The 17,339-nt window shown below is 41.4% G+C and overlaps 1 protein-coding gene across 1 annotated transcript in view; it reads right to left on the reverse strand.

Annotated features, from left to right (window-relative positions):
• Positions 1 to 270: 270 nt before the first annotated feature.
• LOC118533090 (beta-galactosidase-1-like protein 2) overlaps positions 271 to 17,339 on the reverse strand; it is an 80,103-nt gene continuing 63,034 nt past the window's right edge. Inside the window, exons 9-20 of the mRNA XM_036088123.2 lie at positions 16,190 to 16,274; positions 15,483 to 15,620; positions 14,526 to 14,606; positions 13,781 to 13,887; positions 6,283 to 6,429; positions 4,135 to 4,206; positions 3,546 to 3,633; positions 2,764 to 2,851; positions 2,282 to 2,393; positions 1,455 to 1,571; positions 1,283 to 1,346; positions 271 to 610 (exon numbers count right to left, since the gene is read on the reverse strand). Of these exons, the coding sequence (XP_035944016.2) occupies positions 603 to 610; positions 1,283 to 1,346; positions 1,455 to 1,571; positions 2,282 to 2,393; positions 2,764 to 2,851; positions 3,546 to 3,633; positions 4,135 to 4,206; positions 6,283 to 6,429; positions 13,781 to 13,887; positions 14,526 to 14,606; positions 15,483 to 15,620; positions 16,190 to 16,274 (1,107 nt within the window). The 3' untranslated portion in view covers positions 271 to 602. The remainder of the gene's footprint in view (positions 611 to 1,282; positions 1,347 to 1,454; positions 1,572 to 2,281; positions 2,394 to 2,763; positions 2,852 to 3,545; positions 3,634 to 4,134; positions 4,207 to 6,282; positions 6,430 to 13,780; positions 13,888 to 14,525; positions 14,607 to 15,482; positions 15,621 to 16,189; positions 16,275 to 17,339) is intronic.

Genomic DNA, 17,339 nt, shown 5'->3' on the forward strand with positions numbered 1-17,339 from the left:
ATATCAGGTACCAAAGATGGTAGCCAGAATGTGGATAAAGAATAATAAGGTGATAAGGAGGCACCAGACCAGGCACTTGGTGTCATGAGTTTCAAAGAAGCAGGGCTTTCCCCTGACTATGGAAAAGCCAGTGGTATAGTACGGAACGAGCACTAAAGGGTAAAAGGAAAATACATTTTTTTTTAATACATTGAAAACACAAAGTGTATATGAACTGCATTAATGTTTACATTTTATTTGATTTCTTCGAAAGATCACTTTTGCTTCAAATTTACATTTGTGGGGTCAAGTATTCTGAGCATCTCATTTTTTCAGCATTTTATTCGGTGGTCAAACAGCCTTTATTGTAGCAATATGACAAGGGGTATGCACCAAGTAGGTCTATTTTGTTATGAGCATCAGAAAAAGGTTAGCTAACCTATGCCAAAAGAGGAATGTACTAGCAAATTAGAAGGGGATGGTAGACTCAAAGCAGGGATTGGGTAAGTGGAGAAGCCAGGGTAGTTCCAGCAACATATCAGGATGAGTAGGTTACTCACAGCCCCACTGTTGAAGTGACTCATCTCAATCAATTTCCTATGTTATGTCATAATACTCAAGATTCAATATCCTGGAAAAGAAAGTCTGATTGGTCTACTGTACACCATATGCCCACCCCTGGCAGAGAAGGACAGTTGCAGGTGGGAAGAAAGGGCAGCGTGATTATCAGTCCCACAAAGACTTTAATGAAGGGGACAAGGGTGATTCTCCAAAAGAACATCTGGATCCTGCTACCAACATAAGGATCAGGGAGGCTGGGCACACAGACACCAGTCATCCACTATGGGCAGGCACAGACTCTGCAACCTTCTCACCTGTGGTAACTGGGCCATACAGTCCCTCCCTTTGGCAACCTGAGAAACGGTACTAGGAAAAGTGCCTTGGAATGATGAAACATGGCAGCACAAGAGAGAGCAGTACGAAGCATATTCCAGAAAAGGCAATAGGCGCAAAATGTTGGGACCTTGGTTTACAATAAGGGAGGGATCCAGAGAGCACAGTGGAAACATCTGGAAGGAAGGGAGGCCCAGGGAGTTGGGTTAAGGCTGTTAGAGGAGTGAGCTAGTCAGGTCACTTGGAAATGGGAGGTGATGAGTAGAGCTGTGCCAGGTATAAGAGAAAACCTGGCTATCGTGCAAAGGCAGTGAGGAAGTGCTCAGGTTCCTGGGAGATAGTAGCTCAGCTAGAAAGACCCAGAAGGATTGTCTGAGAGGCTGCAAATTTACCCTCCAGAATACCATACCTAGATGAGATATGTTTGTGAAGTGGATCTCCAGGCCAGGTTTAAATTCCTCAAACACAATGATCTGTAAAGAAGGAGGTTGGGTGGGCCATGAGATTCAAGTTCTGACTCTTTGCAAGGCAAAGGCCAAAGAAAGTGGACTGGGATGAGGGAGGTGTAGGGGGGAGCTTACCTCATTTGATCCAGGATGAAGCCAGGGTCCTGGAAGGTAGAGGGTCTCCTGGGGACCTATATTCCAGTAGCGTCCCAGATTTCGTCCATTGATGAATATTACACCTTTTGTCCAGCCCTGAAAAAGATTGGAATGAAGGATTCAAGACCTGAGTTCTAGATGTAATGACACTAGGGTGAAGACACACACACATACCCCATAAACGCACCTGATCATAGTCATAGTCACACCTAGATGGAGTGGATTACCACACATGGCCTTAAATGGAAGGTTACCTGGACAGGTCTATGTTATTGCCCCTGGCCCAGGGTTGGCTCAACACCCAGGCCTCAAGAAGGAAGGTACTGATTTCTAACTCATCTGTGCCAAGTCAGGGAAGGGTCTTTCCATTGACCATCAGGCATTCAACAAAACACGCTGGGCCCAAAGCATAGTTTGAATTTTGGGATGGCTGTACATGTACATTAAAATCTCAACATCCCCACTACAGACTGGATGTGTGTCTTAAAGGGGTTGAGGGTCTCAATGTCTTGGATTACGTCTGGGGACAAGTGGATCACACTCACTAAATTCTTCATGCACTAGATTCTACAGCTGTCCCCACTAGAATATACTACTTATGTCTTTGTTGCATTTGTTAAGCTTCCACCCCTCACCCTTGTTAACACCAGGGAAGGGACAGCCTCCAGATAGCTGTGGAGTGGCTGATGTCCCAGGGAGCTTACATTTCCTTTCACAGGACAGGGCCCATGTACCAAGGAGATTTTTCCCAAATATCCTTTTGGGATGGGGGCCGGCGGGATAAGCAGGGGAGAAATATCACTAACCTCCATTTTTATGAAGGTGTCTCTGGGGTAATTACCCATTCTCAGGATACCAAGGAAGAAGGCAGGGCCCCGATGTTTGAATGAGGCTGGTTTCCAGATGTTAGGAAGGTCCCTAAGAGGGAATCAAACACCAATGGAAAGGTCATGCCCTTCTTTGTGTGTCAGTTGTGAATTTTGAGGTAAGTCTCCTTTTTGCCCAAGCCTGACATTCGTCTTATAGCACAGGCACATGCCTCTAAGGGGGCATAATGCAGAAAAAAACAAACAAAAAATCAGCAGACCAGGAGTTGGGTGAATGAGGGGAGGGTCACCACTCTGCCCCAGACAACTATGAAACTTGGGGTCATTTCCTTCAACACTGTGGATCTCACCTCTCATCTGAAAACTAAGGAGGTTAGTCTGGATGGTCTCTGAGCTTCTTTCCATCTCTAAATCAGAACCATCTTTGATCAGTCACCTTGAGTCAATGGTCTGGCACCCACCTTTGTAGAAACTGAGTTTTCATATCCAGGCTATAGATTTTAAATTTTCTTAAAGGAAAATTGTTCAGATAGATATCCCCAATTAGACCTGTAAAAGAGGGAATAAAAGGAACATGAAGAAGGCAAGCAGGGATGTGAACACAGAGATGTAAACAGGCTGTGGCCAGGACTCCCCCTGAAGGAGGATGTTTTCCTGTCCATATCAGATGGAAGGTTTCTGCAAAATCTTACAAAAATTCTTCCTTCTGTTATACATGTACACTTCTTAGACTGTGCCTGTATGTCCCACATTAACAGTGCAAAAGTCACAGCACATCCTGCCAGGTCTGGCCAGAAGAGCAGTTCAGGCTACCTTTAACTCTCAAGGTAGGTCAAAGCACTTGGAGCAGGGGAAGGAAGGTGTGTGTGACTCTGTGCCCAGGAGCCCAGGGGGAGGTGAGGACACAGGCACTAAGCTCCAGAGAAGGGAAAACAAAAGTTCCCAGGGAGGGATACTAACCATCTTTTTCTATAGCTTTCTTCAAAAACCTCCTGGAAGAGGGAAGGCAGGGCTCTGGCTTGGTCATTAGAGAATACACTTGAGGGAAGGCACCATCATCCTTTCCCATCAAAGCAAGACTTCATCATAGTTTCTACATATGGCTATTTCGTTGGCCAAAAGATCCTGCTGTCCACCAAACCATACACCTGGCCATGACTGCCCTCAGCCTAGGATAAGAGCGACAGGAATTTGGTGTCTCGAGGTCTCAAACTTCTTCACCCTTGGAAGGAAGGAGGCCTACCTTTTCTCTCCTTATTGATATCCTGCCCATAGGCAAGGCGGCCTTGATTCTCCACCAGGATCCTCAGTGTTGGGTTATCCTTGTAGACCTGTCCAAGACAGACGAGCCAGAGTCAGTACCACTCAGGGAACTTTTCTGTAGACCTCTTAAGTCTCCTCTGAAACTCAGATGATGTTGTAAGCAGGGTGACTGACATACAGCAGGCTTCAGAAGCCTGCAGATGTCCAGCTCTGGGCCAAGTAAACCCTTGGGCTCCTGCTCTTCCTACTCACCTACCCTCACCCCCACCCCCGTACTGGGCCTTTCAGAAAACAGTCACTCGAACATTTCACAAGAGATTACTGAGGCAGTTGACAAACCTAGAGTTTTTTGAGCAGCAAATATCCAACATGTTGAAGTTCTGCTCACCCAAAGCATATACACCTATACTTTAGAAATACATACAGCTCTCCTGCATCTGTGTTGGGCTCTTATGCAAGGAACATCCCAAAGGACAGTGGAGGAGAAAATAAGCTATCACAGGGCAAGGCCACGCTTACAATTAAGCCTGGGCGCTTAAGTATTAGTCCATCAACACTGGATTACATACCATTTTCCTGGGAATAGTCAGCTGATTAGTGGAATGGTCCAGGACCCCTAAAAACTCCTCATCCAAAAACACCTGCCAAAGAAAGAGGAGAGCACCATTAGGTCATCATAAGGAAAGGGATAAAACGGTCCTTGGGAAAGCAAAGAAAAGGCAAGTTCTAGGGGAATGATTAACTCTGTCTCCTAGAATATTACAAGCCGACTATGAAGCCACAAAAATACAACATATTCAAAGCAGTACAGTCATGAAATGTATGAGGCAAAGTCCAGAGAAGGATGTCCTGATACCAAATCTGGGCCTGGCTGTACTATAGGGCAAGGAGGGAAAGAATAAAATTTAAAGGACCTGCAGGGAATGAGGGAAAAAGGAAGGTAGAGAATGAATGGATATTGTGAAAGAAGTAATGGCCACAGGGAAGATGGGGCTCCAGGTGCAGGAGGCATCTGCCTGCCTGGCTGGCATGGCTTCATTCCCATAATGGATCCAGTCTTCCAGGTTTCCCCTGACCCTTATCAGAGGCTGCTGCCACCACTATTTCTCATTTTAAGAATGACCTGGACATAAATCCTTTCCTTTTCTGTTACCTATTCTATTGCTTTAGGCTCAGATGAAGTCACCCAGAAGAACCTGCTCTAACCACGCAGGACCACAGAAGAATACATAATTTGCCCCTTAGATTATTTGAGTCGGGTCATAATTTTCAAATGAAATTTGACCAGGAAACTATAAAAATTAAAATCCACAAATACTAAAAACACAAATATTAATACTATACAAAACACAGAATTCATATTTTAAGCTATTTAGAGTCTAATTACAAGGCTTATATACTCTATAACCATTTGTTGAACACCTACTGAATGGCTTGGGCAAGGGGTCACCAAGCTTAAAACACAACCCCAGTCACTGAGGAACTCAGAGAGTGACACAAAGAAATTATTAGGATACTCAATAGCTAATATGGAACTGTGACCAGAATGCCATGGAAACACAGCGAAGGGAGTGACAAGTCCTGATCCACAGTCAAGTCCAGGTTATTTGGTGAACATGACAACAGGTGACTGGGAAAATCAATGCAAGACTGTAGACAGGGGAAATGGCACGCTGAGAATTTTACTTTGGGAAGGAAACTGGTGGCACTGTGAGGAAGGGATTTGGCAAGTAGGAGAGGAAAGGTGAGCTATCTGAAAAAGGAAGATCGGTTATGAGGCTCTAACAGTAATAGAGGGAAGATACAAAGGCACTTCTAAGGCCATGGCGGCATGGATTTTGAGAGAAGACCCACTGAGTAATACTGTAGCCAGCATGTGCCCACTGAGAATAAGGTGTGAAGAGAAGATGAGGGGAGCAGCATTTTCAGGTGGGGAGGCTGCAAGTCCATGAATGGATGTGAGGAGTACAGGATGAGGTTTATTTTGGAAGGTAATGAATTTGGTTTTGGACATGATGAGTGTAAGAAGCCAGTGGAACATATGTCTAAGTGAAGAAAAACGTTCAGCAAACAAGGAATCTGGGTCTGCAGCTCAGGAAAAGAAGGGGAGGGTTGGAGTCACCATCAGGAGTGCCTGAAACTTGGGGAGAAGATGACACAGACAGCACAGAGAGGGCTTTTAGCAAGTGAATGTCACCAAGACCTAAGGAAACTCTGCCAGCTCTTAACTTGGAGTGAGATGATGAAGCCTTTACCCTCAGCTCTGCTGCTTTCAAGTCAAATGTCCTCTGAAAGTCATTTAACTTCTCTGAGGTTTTCTCATTTGTAATAAATATCTTAGATGAATGTTCTGAGAATTGAATGAGAGCAGTGCATTGTAATGTAGGGATTGCTGTGCAGCGCATTGTAATGTAGAGATTGCTGTGCAGTAAGTAGAGGGACTTCTGAAGCTCCTCCCAAGTCTCCTTTAAAGAACTCCATCAACTCCCATAAGGGTTCAATGAATACCACCCTCCCTGGGAACTACTATAAACCTTGGACCTACGACAACAGTGGCTTACATATCAAATATTTCCCTGAAGGGACAAAGGTTAAGAAAGAGCGATGATCTTTTGAAGGTGAAAAAGATTTGACCATCATTTAGATATTCACCTCAGCAACACCACTGGGTTTTACTAGCAGAGAAGTGTCACTGGGACCCATCCACTGTCCCTTACCTGACCTCGATCTTGAACATGACCCTTCGTGGTGAGGAGGCCACTGGTGGTGACCACAGTCTCATAAAGTATGTATCCAGAGGACTGACCATTCCCCTGGTTCACGGACAGCTTCTCCATGCAGATTGGCTTGACAGAGCTGATGGGCTGTGGCAGAAAGAGGAACAAACCAGGCTGAATGTTCATGCTGGAGAGAAAAATTTCAGAATCCCACAACCAAAGCCCACTTCTCCAAAGGAATTGCCCCAAGAGTCCTTTTTAGTTTTCCAAACCAACTTCGTATTTCTCTGCATGTGCTAGACAGTAATGTATTCTTATTTTTCAGATGGAAAAGCTGAAATCAAGGAAAGGGAATGATCTGTTAACTTGCCCATCAATTCATGATAGAGCCTGGACTAGACTCCTGATTTTAGGAACTCCATGCCAGGTGTGCCAGATTCTGTCTATCCTTGGTCTTTTCTTCTTGTTCCTTCATACAGTAAGAGAAATCATCCTAACCCATGGTCTGACCATGGCTATTCATGAATCTGCCTATCTAACACTGACCTAAAGCACTCGATGTCTGTTAACTCCCATGTCTGTTAGACTTCTTCTGAAGATCCCTAAATGATTCCAATGTAGTATCTCCCAACCTATATTTACCACACTTCCCCATCCTACTCTTTTTCCTTTCCAAAGAGCAACACCAACCATCCAGTCAAAAAGGTAAAAAGCATGGACAATGTCTCTTCCTCAATATCCCAAATAAACCAGTCATCACCTCCATTAGAGTCTGACTCTAAATATCTGTTTCACTAATCCTTCTTCACCCCCATTATCTAAGCTCAACTTCAGTAGATTTTTACTCATTTTCAGTGTTCTAGCATGGTCCCACTCTACTCCATCCCCCATACAGCTACCAAAGAAATCCTTCTGAAATGCAAAGCTGGTCATCTGATTCCCAAGCCATGCTTTAAAATAGCTTCCCACAACTTTCAGGGAAATGTTCAAATCTATTAGCATAAAAACATGGCCTGGGGCACTGGATGGTTCAGTCGGTTAAGCATCTGCCTTTGGTTCAGGTCATGGTCCCAAGGTCCTGGGATCAAGCCCTGCAGCAGGCTCCCTGCTCAGTAGGGAGCCTGCTTCTCCCTGTACCCCTCCCCCCACTCATGCTTGCTCTCTCTCTCTCTCTCTCTCAAATAAATAAGTAAAAATTTTAAAACACACACACACACACACATACACACACACACACGGCCTTTCAGACTGCCTGTGTGGAGCCACACAGCCTGAAGCATTCTGGAGGACAAAGAATATATCAAAAGCTACTGGACTCATGTCAAGAGGACAAGAGGACAGAGGGGCCAACTTAAAGGAGACAGGACAATTTGAATATCAAAAGGAATGACTGCAACAGGGTTGAAACATGTTACATGTGTTTAAAAAAAAGTGTGAGTTTTCAGGAGGATCTTGGGGAGACAGTGTCAGAAAAGGATTCTGACCTCACCTCCTCCCACAGACCCTTCAAGGCTACAACTGCACGCTGTGCACCTCACTCGGGAAATGACGTGAAGACTGGCAAAACTGACGTTCCACAGCTAGAAACATAAAATGAAGGCCACATTGATGGGGTGGGGGTGGGGGCAAGAGGCAATGAATTCAAACCCCCGGCACAGCAACTCACAAGCAGGAAGAGGATTCCAGGCCTGGAGGTCATCCCTGAGGAGGGAGGGGATCAAGCCCTATATCAGACACCCCTGGTCCTAGAGACTTGTACCGGGAAGAAGTGTGGCTTTGAAAATCAGCAGGGCCTAATTGCAGGAGAATCAAAGATCTATAGGAAACCAAGTGTCTACCCTTATAGAGCCAGAATGCTGTATCACTTGGTCCAAGACCCAGCACAGAGGCAGCAGTTTGAAAAGCACGTAGGTTATACATGAAGGAGATTTACTGTCTGGTTTTAGGACATGTGCCTGAGGGACAGGGATCTGGAGGAGCTTTCCCCTGGAATGGAAGTGCTGGTAGGAGCCATTTTTCTTACCCTGCTATAGCCTAACTAGCCCAACTCTTGTGGAGCCATTTCTAACACTATCATCTACCTTGCTAGCACGGCTTGATCCACGCTGGCATTCTCCTATGGACCAGCTCTGGCAGGCACCCACAGCCAGAGTCTAGAGACCAGAGTCCCCCCCCCAGAGTGACAACTGCCCCCCCACACCTGCTGGGCAGCCCTGGCCTACACCAGTGCCCCTCCAAAGCAACTCCTGCACTGGGGAGGAGAGAGCCAGCCTTGCAATTAATCTATGACAAAAGAGGCAAGAATATACAATGGGCAAGAGTCTCTTCAATAAATAGTGTTGAGGAAACTGGACAGCTACATGGAAAAGAATGAAACTGGACCACTTTCTTATACCATACACAAAAATAAAAAACTATATTGGTTCAGTACCTAAATGTTGGACCCGAAATTATAACACTCCTAAAAGAAAACAGGCTGTAAACTCTAGGACATCAGCCTTAGCAATATTTCTCTGGATCTGTCTCCCCAGGCAAGGGAAGCAAAAGGAAAAATAAACAATTGGGACTATATCAAACTAAAATATAGAAAAGGAAACCCTCAAAAAAAATGAGAAGACAACCTACTGATTGGGAGAAGATACTTGCAAATGATATATCTGATAAGGGGTTAATACCCCAAATATATAAAGAACCTGTACAATCATCATCAAAACAAAATAATTCAATTGAAAAATAGGCAGAGGATCTAAATAGACATTTTTCTGAAGAAGAAATACAGATGGCCAATAGACAAATGAAAAGATGCTAAACTTCATTAATCACCAGGGAATTGCAAATGAAAACCACAATGAGATGTCACCTCACAGCAGTCAGAATGGCTAGTATCCAAAAGATAAGAAATAGCAAGTGTTGGTGAGGATGTGGTGAAAAAGGATCCCTCATGCACTGTTGGTGGGAATGTAATTTGGTGCAGCCAGTGTGGAAAACAGTATGGAGGTTCCTCAAAAAATAAAAAATAGAAATACCATATGACCCAATAATTCCACCACTGGGTATTTACCTGCAGGAAATAAAAACACTACTTTGAAAAGATATATGTGCCCCTAAGGTACTGTAACATTATTTATAATAGTTAAGATATGGAAGCAACATAAGTGTTCACTGATAGATGAATGACTAAAGAAGATGTGGTATATATATATATATATATAATGGACTATTACTCAGCCATAAAAAGAATAAAATCTTGTCATTCACAACAACATGGATGGACCTAGAGAGTATTATGCTAAGTGAAATAAGTCAGACAGAGAAAGACAAATACCATGTTATTTCACTTATATATGAAATCTGAAAAACAAAGCAAACAAACAGAAACAGACTCATAAATACAAAGAACAAATTGGTGGTTACCAGATGGCAGGGGGTGGAGGGGCTGAGGAAAATAGATGAAGGGCATTAAGAGGTACAAAATTCCAAGTATAAAATAGATAAGTCACAGGGATGAAAAGTACAACATAGGGAATGTAGTCAGCAATACTGTAATAACTTTGTATGGTGACAGACAGTAACTATGCTTAGTGTGCCGAGCATTTTGTAATGTATATAATTTTCAAATCAGTATCTTGTACACCTGAAACTTATATAATATTATATGTCAACTATACTTCAACTGAAAATAAAAATTTTAAAAATCATGAGTTTATAATCAAATAAAGACAACAACAACAAAACAACTCATTGGCCACCTTTGCAAGATATCCAGGAATAAATTCATTATCTGATAAAAGAAAATACTTGAAATTTTGTCCTAACTTTTTTTTACAAACTGTACATTAAGGTGACAAGACAACAGAAAAGGAAAGTTCTGCATAGAAGAACTTCAAGTGTATAAATGAAAAAGGAATGACTGAATAAGAATGATACTATTTTAAAAGCCTTAATGAAATACTGGATATAGGTAATAATTGTCAATGACTGCTAAAACCATTAGGTAAAAGATTGATGGGAAAATTGATAATGGATAGACTGGGCTAACTACTCCTGAACCCACTGATAAATTATGAAAACAGAAATGACCAGCCATTATGTGCCTGAGATATAATGCATAAAAAAAATAACAGCACCACCTATGAAATATACTTGCAAACAATTTTTTTAAAAAGCACCCAACTTAAAGCTCATCAAGCATCTAGATCAGTTTACTGAAAATGTGGGGAGTATAAAGACATATTCCCAGATACATGGGGATCTAATTAGCAAAGCCCAGAATGTAGGGGATTCTATAGTACAAATAATCCTGCTTCTTCAACAACTAAATGTAATAAAAAGGAAAGAAATCTTTAGATTAAAAGAGATTTAAGAGACATATCAACTAAATGCAATGTGTGACTAACCTGATTTGGATCTTGGTATTAACAAATCAGTGCTAAAAATGTTATGAGACAGTTGAGAAAATCTGAACACTGGATATTTTATGATATTCAGCAGTGGGGTGCTACAGCCAGTCTGTACCAGCTCATGAGTGCCAACTGTGCACATCTCTATCCAACCATGTATTTTATCTCTGTACTCGGTGTTGTCATGCCAGAGGCTTGGAATTAGCCATAGTGGGAGTACTTATACCACAGGAATTGGCAAGCACTACTAATCAGTTTTTTCTTCTAGAGAGTCTGTTACTAAATATTTCCCAGGAAATCACTGACTTTAAAGGATTATTATTAGTAGTACTATCATCATTATCATCATCATCATCATCATCATCATCATCATCATCAAGGTAGATAATGATTTTGTAGTTGCATTTTTAAAAGAGTTCTTATCTTTTCAGATACATATTAAACTATTTATAGCTAAAATTGTATGATGTCTGGGATCTGCTTTAAAATAATCTTAAAAAGAGTAAAGGAAGAGAAGGTAGGGGTATAAATGAAACAGTATTAGTCATATATTAATAAAGTTGAGGCTGCATGTTGAGCACATAGGGGTTCACTACTTTTCTCTGTGCCATTTGTTCATGTCTTCAAAATTCCGTAAGAAAACATTTAAAACCACAAAGGCCCTCTGACATGTGGTGTCTGGTGCCTTACTTGGCACTCCCTCACAAACACTTTTCATTGCAGTCTTATTTGCAGTTCCCTAAACATGCATTTCCTTCCTTGTCTTTACAAATGGTTTCCACTATGCCTCAAATTCCTTTCCCTCCCCCATCCTACTCCACTGTTCATGTCATTAAGCTCTATTCATCCACTGGATCTCAAAATCACCTCAACTGGGATATAATATTGGATCCTGTGACTGTCCAGCATGCTGAGCATATCTCTAAATAATAACACAGTAGCTAGCACTTATATGTGTCAGTTTCAAATATTAGGGGCTTAATCCACACCACAATCCTATGAGGTAAGTGCAATTATTAGCTTCATTTTCCAGATAAGGAAACTTACAATGAAGTTAAATGACTGCCCCAGGGTAAATATTGGAGCAAAGATTCAAACCCAGTCTTGACTCCAGAACTTAATCTCTTTAGCACAACAGTATGTTCCCTTGACAATGCCGTGCTGCCTTCATTCCTGTACCATGGAACCTACAGCCCCCTAATCTCTACTCACCTCTCCTCCCTATTAGACTAGAAGATCCCCCCAAACAACACCTTGATAATACAGTTCCCCAAACATTAATGTTTACTAAGTATTGTGTAAATACGCAGGATTTCCTCTATACCAGTGGTTTTCAAACTATGTTCCTTCAAACCCTACAGATAAGTCAGAATTGGCACATGGGCCATCCGAATACGTGCCACCCCAGAGAAAGGATGACTGACTCTTAGGATGCAAGTACAGAGCCTCAGAACCACCACCCCCTGATTAAGCAGTGCATGCTTTATGTACTGAACATGTGAAGTGAGTTTGAAGAAAGAGTCCCTCTACTAAACTAAAAGTTTAAAAATCACTGCCCTAGATCTAACCAGTGTGCCTTCATTCTAACCATCTTCAGAAGGCAGGGGATCTCTTCTTGCTATGCTACTGAAAGGAAATTTTCCCAGTATCCTGGAATGTTTACACTGTTTCTTTACATTTAAATTTTCTGAATATTCCTGAATTCTTATTCTAGGTTTCTTATTCTAAATTGTAAAACCTATGGAATGGGAGAAGATATTTGCAAATGTCTTATCAGATAAAGGGCTAATATCTAAAATCTATAAAGAACTTATCAAACTCAACACCCCCCCAAAAAAATAATCCAGTCAAGAAATGGGCAGAAAACATGAACAGACATTTCTCCAAAGAAGACATACAAATGGCTAAAAGACACATGAAAAAATGCTCAACATCACTTGGCATCATGGAAATACAAATCAAAACCACAATAAGATACCACCTCACACCAGTCAGAATGGCTAAAATTAACAAGTCAGGAAACAGATATTGGCAAGGGTGTGGAGAAAGGGGAATGCTCTTACACTGTTGGTGTGAATGCAAACCGGTGCAACCACTCTGGGGCACATGCACCCCAATATTTATAGCAGCAATGTCCACAATAGCCAAACTACGGAAAGAGCCCAGATGTCCATCGACAGATGAATGGATAAAGAAGAGGTGATACACACACACACACACACACACACACACACACACACACAGAAATATTACTCACCCATCAAAAAGAATGAAATCTTGCCATTTGCAATGACATGGATGGAACTAGAGGGTATCATACTAAGCAAAATAAGTCAGTCAGAGAAAGACAAATATCATATGATTTTACTCGTATGTGGAATTTAAGAAACAAAACAGATGAACATAGAGGAAGGGAAGGAAAAATAAGATGAAAATTGAGAGAGAGGCAAATCATCAGAGATGTCGAACTCTAGGAAACAAACAAAGGGTTGCTGGAGGGGAGAGGGATGGGGGAGAAGGGATAATTGGGTGACGGGCATTAAGGAGGGCACTTGATGTAATGAGCACTGGGTGTTACATGCAACTGATGAATCACTAAATTCTACCTCTGAAACTAACAACAACAACAACAACAGAAAACCCCAAAACAAAAAAACAAAATAAAACCCTGAAAGTAATCACTAGTTAGCATTGAATAAAGTAAATGCTGCTTCTAAAACACAGAAATTAAGGGAAAGAAAGAAAATACAGTTCATTCACCAAAAGAAGGAAGCATTGTGCAAACTTTGATTAAAATGATGAAACAATGTTTAAGTCAGATATAATTCTGGATCATTAATAGGGTAATTTCTCTGTTGAAAGATAAAACTCAGATTGTACCCAGAACCAAATTCCAACTATGTGCTACTTTTAAAAGTTACACCTAAAATAAATGACACTAAAACAAACAAACAAAAAATTAGGAGAAGGAATTAAAACAAGTAAGAATTGCTTTTGGCTCCCCAATAATTTACTCCCTATTCTTTGAGCTAAGCCTTGCACTCCTCTCTCTTCTGTCCAAAGGCTATCCCATGCTTTTACATCCAGGAAATGCTTACCTCCTCCAAGTAGGGCATGACATCCCATAGTGACATGTAGTATGCTGTTACCACCGACTTATATATAGCCATAGGTATAGCATCTCGGTGGGGAGGCTTGGGAATCCCTGCAATGAAAAACAGGAGATTGGGCCATTCCGAGATCCTCCTCCAACCCCATTCAAGGGACCACCCAAAACCACCAAGAATGAGGGTCTCAGTCAGTCACAGGACATGCTTTCCCAGTTCCAGGAAGAATCATAAGGTAGGCAATAAAGGAGTGGGATTCCTTTCATATCTATAGGCTCTGAGGCAGGATGCCCTGCTGTCTGGGGAAAGGAGGTGGTACATCAATCCCACTGCTGGACCAGTAGTTCTCAACCCTGGTGGCTCATTAGAATCTCTTAAAGTCCAATGGGAAAATACATATGCTCAGATTCTGCCCCTTCCTCCCCATTTCAACTAAGACATACTTTTCTAACAGCTCTGGGATGGGCCTGGCACCTCTGGCTTTTACAAGTTCTGCAGAGGATTCCAATGCACAGCCAAGACTAAGCAACATGGCCCTAGATGCTGAGAACCTAGAGGGTGGGCCCTGTATTTTGTGCATATTTGAATCCTCAGTGCCTAATGATAAAATAAACTGGAACAAACTGGGTATCTCCCAAAAAGTACATCTTCATCTACTCCCTCAATCCCCTCTTCACAGGACAGAGACCATTTGAGAGGCTGAGTTATTATTCAGATTGAGATTGTTGCTAGGTACCCAAAGAAGAGCTAAAAAACTCTTGATATGCAAGGTACTCAGTTGTATGTTCTCCGTTCTCTGTCAGCAGTGCCCCATAATCTGAAAAATATAAAGAAATTTGTCACTTTCCCCAAGAAAGCTCCAGCTTCAGCAAAGAAAGGCATGAGAGCTTAATACTGAGCAAAAGGATCCTTAACACAGAAGCTTTGAAAGGAAAAATTTTTGGCATTAGACAAGAAAATACCACATCCCAATTAGTCCAAACCAGGAGACATCTGCCATACTTTGCAGGGCTTTCAAATGAAGGCAAATAACACCAATCCCTGGATATCTAATAAGTCCTGACTGAGAACCCAAGGCTATTCCAATCCAGTGGTTTCTACTTTCTATTCAATTTCTTTTTTTTTTTTTTATTATGTTAAGTTAGCCACCATACAGTACATCATCAGTTTTTGATGTAGTGTTCAATGATTCATTAGTTGTGTATAATACCCAGTGGTTCATCACAACACATGCCATCCTTAATACCCATCACCCGACTACCCCCTCCCCCAACCCCCTCCCCTCTGAAACCCTCAGTTTGTTTCCCAGACTCCATAGTTAAATTCCTTTCTTTCACCCTTGACTTTTCACCTTGTCTCTCAGTGTCATTAACCAATGCCCTAGTGTTATCAAGAGATCCAAAGTAACTGTTTTACAGGAACTTCTAAGAATAAGGGTCTGCACAGTGGATAGATAAGATTAAACTACCAAGGCCTCTGCCTGCAAAGTCCCAGACAGTCTAGATTCTAGTGCTGGATAAATTCTAGTACTGTCAAGAGGAATAAACATCAAACCTTCAATCCTCAGCATTTGTTAAAGGCAAAACAGATGAACAGTCCCAGAGATTGTTCCAAGAGACCCACTCTAGAAAGCTCCAGGCTCAAATGGTGGGGTGGCCTAGGTTGGAGACAACTCTAAGGGACAATTACTTGCCATAGCTTGTGATCATAGGGAGGTAATGGTCCAAAGATGCAGATCCACCCATGAAGCCGAAGTTGGTGCCACCATGGAACATGTAGAAGTTGAGGGAGAAACTAGCGTTGAACATTTCACGCACGTCTCTCATTAACACTGCACATAGGTAGGAAGAAAAGAGGGGGAGAAAATAAAGTTTGAGAGAATTAATAATAACCATTTGTGGGATGTTCAAACTGCATGTATTGAACATTTGTTTATGCATCTTAGTCTTAGGTAAATAGATGTCCAGCTCAGTGTTTCTGGAGCACTTAGTAACTTTTCAATAAATTCTTAGTAACTTCTTTAGTAACCTAAAATCGTGGTACGAGGAACATTTACCTTCAAACCACATTTTAATGATCTTCATCAACTCTCCTGGAAGGATGTGGCAGATAGTCTGGGAGCAGAGAACACTACTTCCACCCAACACACTTTCATTGAATTGCCCCATCTGTTAGAACAACTCACTCTAATTGCTTTAATAGCCTCAACAAAATATAATCAGAGTGGAAACACTGCTAAAATTTCAATTGCAATTGCAATCACCTCTGGGGTGCTTATTCAGTTTTGTCCCTTAAATCTAGTACTCTAAGTACTCTAACTGGCACGGGAAAAGAAAAAAAAACAGGCCAGTGCCATTTCTGACATCTATTCTCCTGAGAAAGGATCTAAGAAGTACTCACAATGTGAATCCACAGAATGGGGGGAAGTGCCCCATCCGTCCAAAGAGCTTGCTGTATACACCATCATCAGTATGGGGCTACGACCCTGAGAAAAATGAAGTGTCAATTTAGTAAAGTTTGGTACAGTTTAGAAGCTCTGAATTGCTTAGGAGGAAACTGAGGTCTAGTTCTCACAAACCCCCTTACGATTCAGAGCATCCCCTCACTGCTCACAAACCCTGAGTTCTACTCTCCATCCTCAGATAATTTCCCTGGTCTTGTTATTCCTCTTGGGGTTTCAATGGACTTCTCCTCAGGGTTTGGTAAAATCAACTGTCATTGCCACATTTTCCTTCCTGGAACAACAGAATCTCTTCATTCCCTTCAGTGACCAGATTAGAAGTCTAGTAAAGAAGCGCCTGGCCCAGGGGAAGCATTAAAAATATTCAACAAATGAATGCTAAAAATGTTGAATCCCATTAAATAAGAATCCCTGAATCTCAGAATTGCTTTGTTTTTATTCAAGTATAATTAACATACAGTGTTCTATTAATGTCAGGTGTACAATATAATGATCAACATTATATAATGTATAAAATCAACATTATATAATGTATATAATAATTCTATACATTTCTCACTGCTCATCCTGTATGCTTAATTCCCTTCACCTATTTCACCCATCCCCCTCAGTCACCTCCCCTCTGGCAACTGTGGGTTGAACAAATTAGTATTTAAGTTGTCGGTATTAAGTTAATCGGTATTAAGTTGTCAGTATTCTGTTGTCTCTTTTCCTCTTTGTTCATTTGTTTTGTTTCTTAAATTCCACATGAGCGATATCATATGGTATTTGTCTTTCTCTGACTAATTTTACCTAGCATTATACCCTCTGGATCTATCCATGTTGTTGCAAATGGCAAGATTTCATATACATACGTACATATATATATACCTACACACACACACCATGGAATATTACATATACATATAAAACAATCACATTTATACATATACATTATTGAAATACATATATATTATTTATATACATATAAAACAATCACATTTTCTTTATCTATTCATCCATTATCACACATTTAGGCTGTTTCCATAACTTGGCTATTGTGAATACTGCTGCTATGAACATAGGAATACAGATATCTCTTCAGGATAA

This window comes from Halichoerus grypus, chromosome 11 (assembly GCF_964656455.1).
Source record: "Halichoerus grypus chromosome 11, mHalGry1.hap1.1, whole genome shotgun sequence".
Lineage (NCBI taxonomy): Eukaryota > Metazoa > Chordata > Mammalia > Carnivora > Phocidae > Halichoerus > Halichoerus grypus.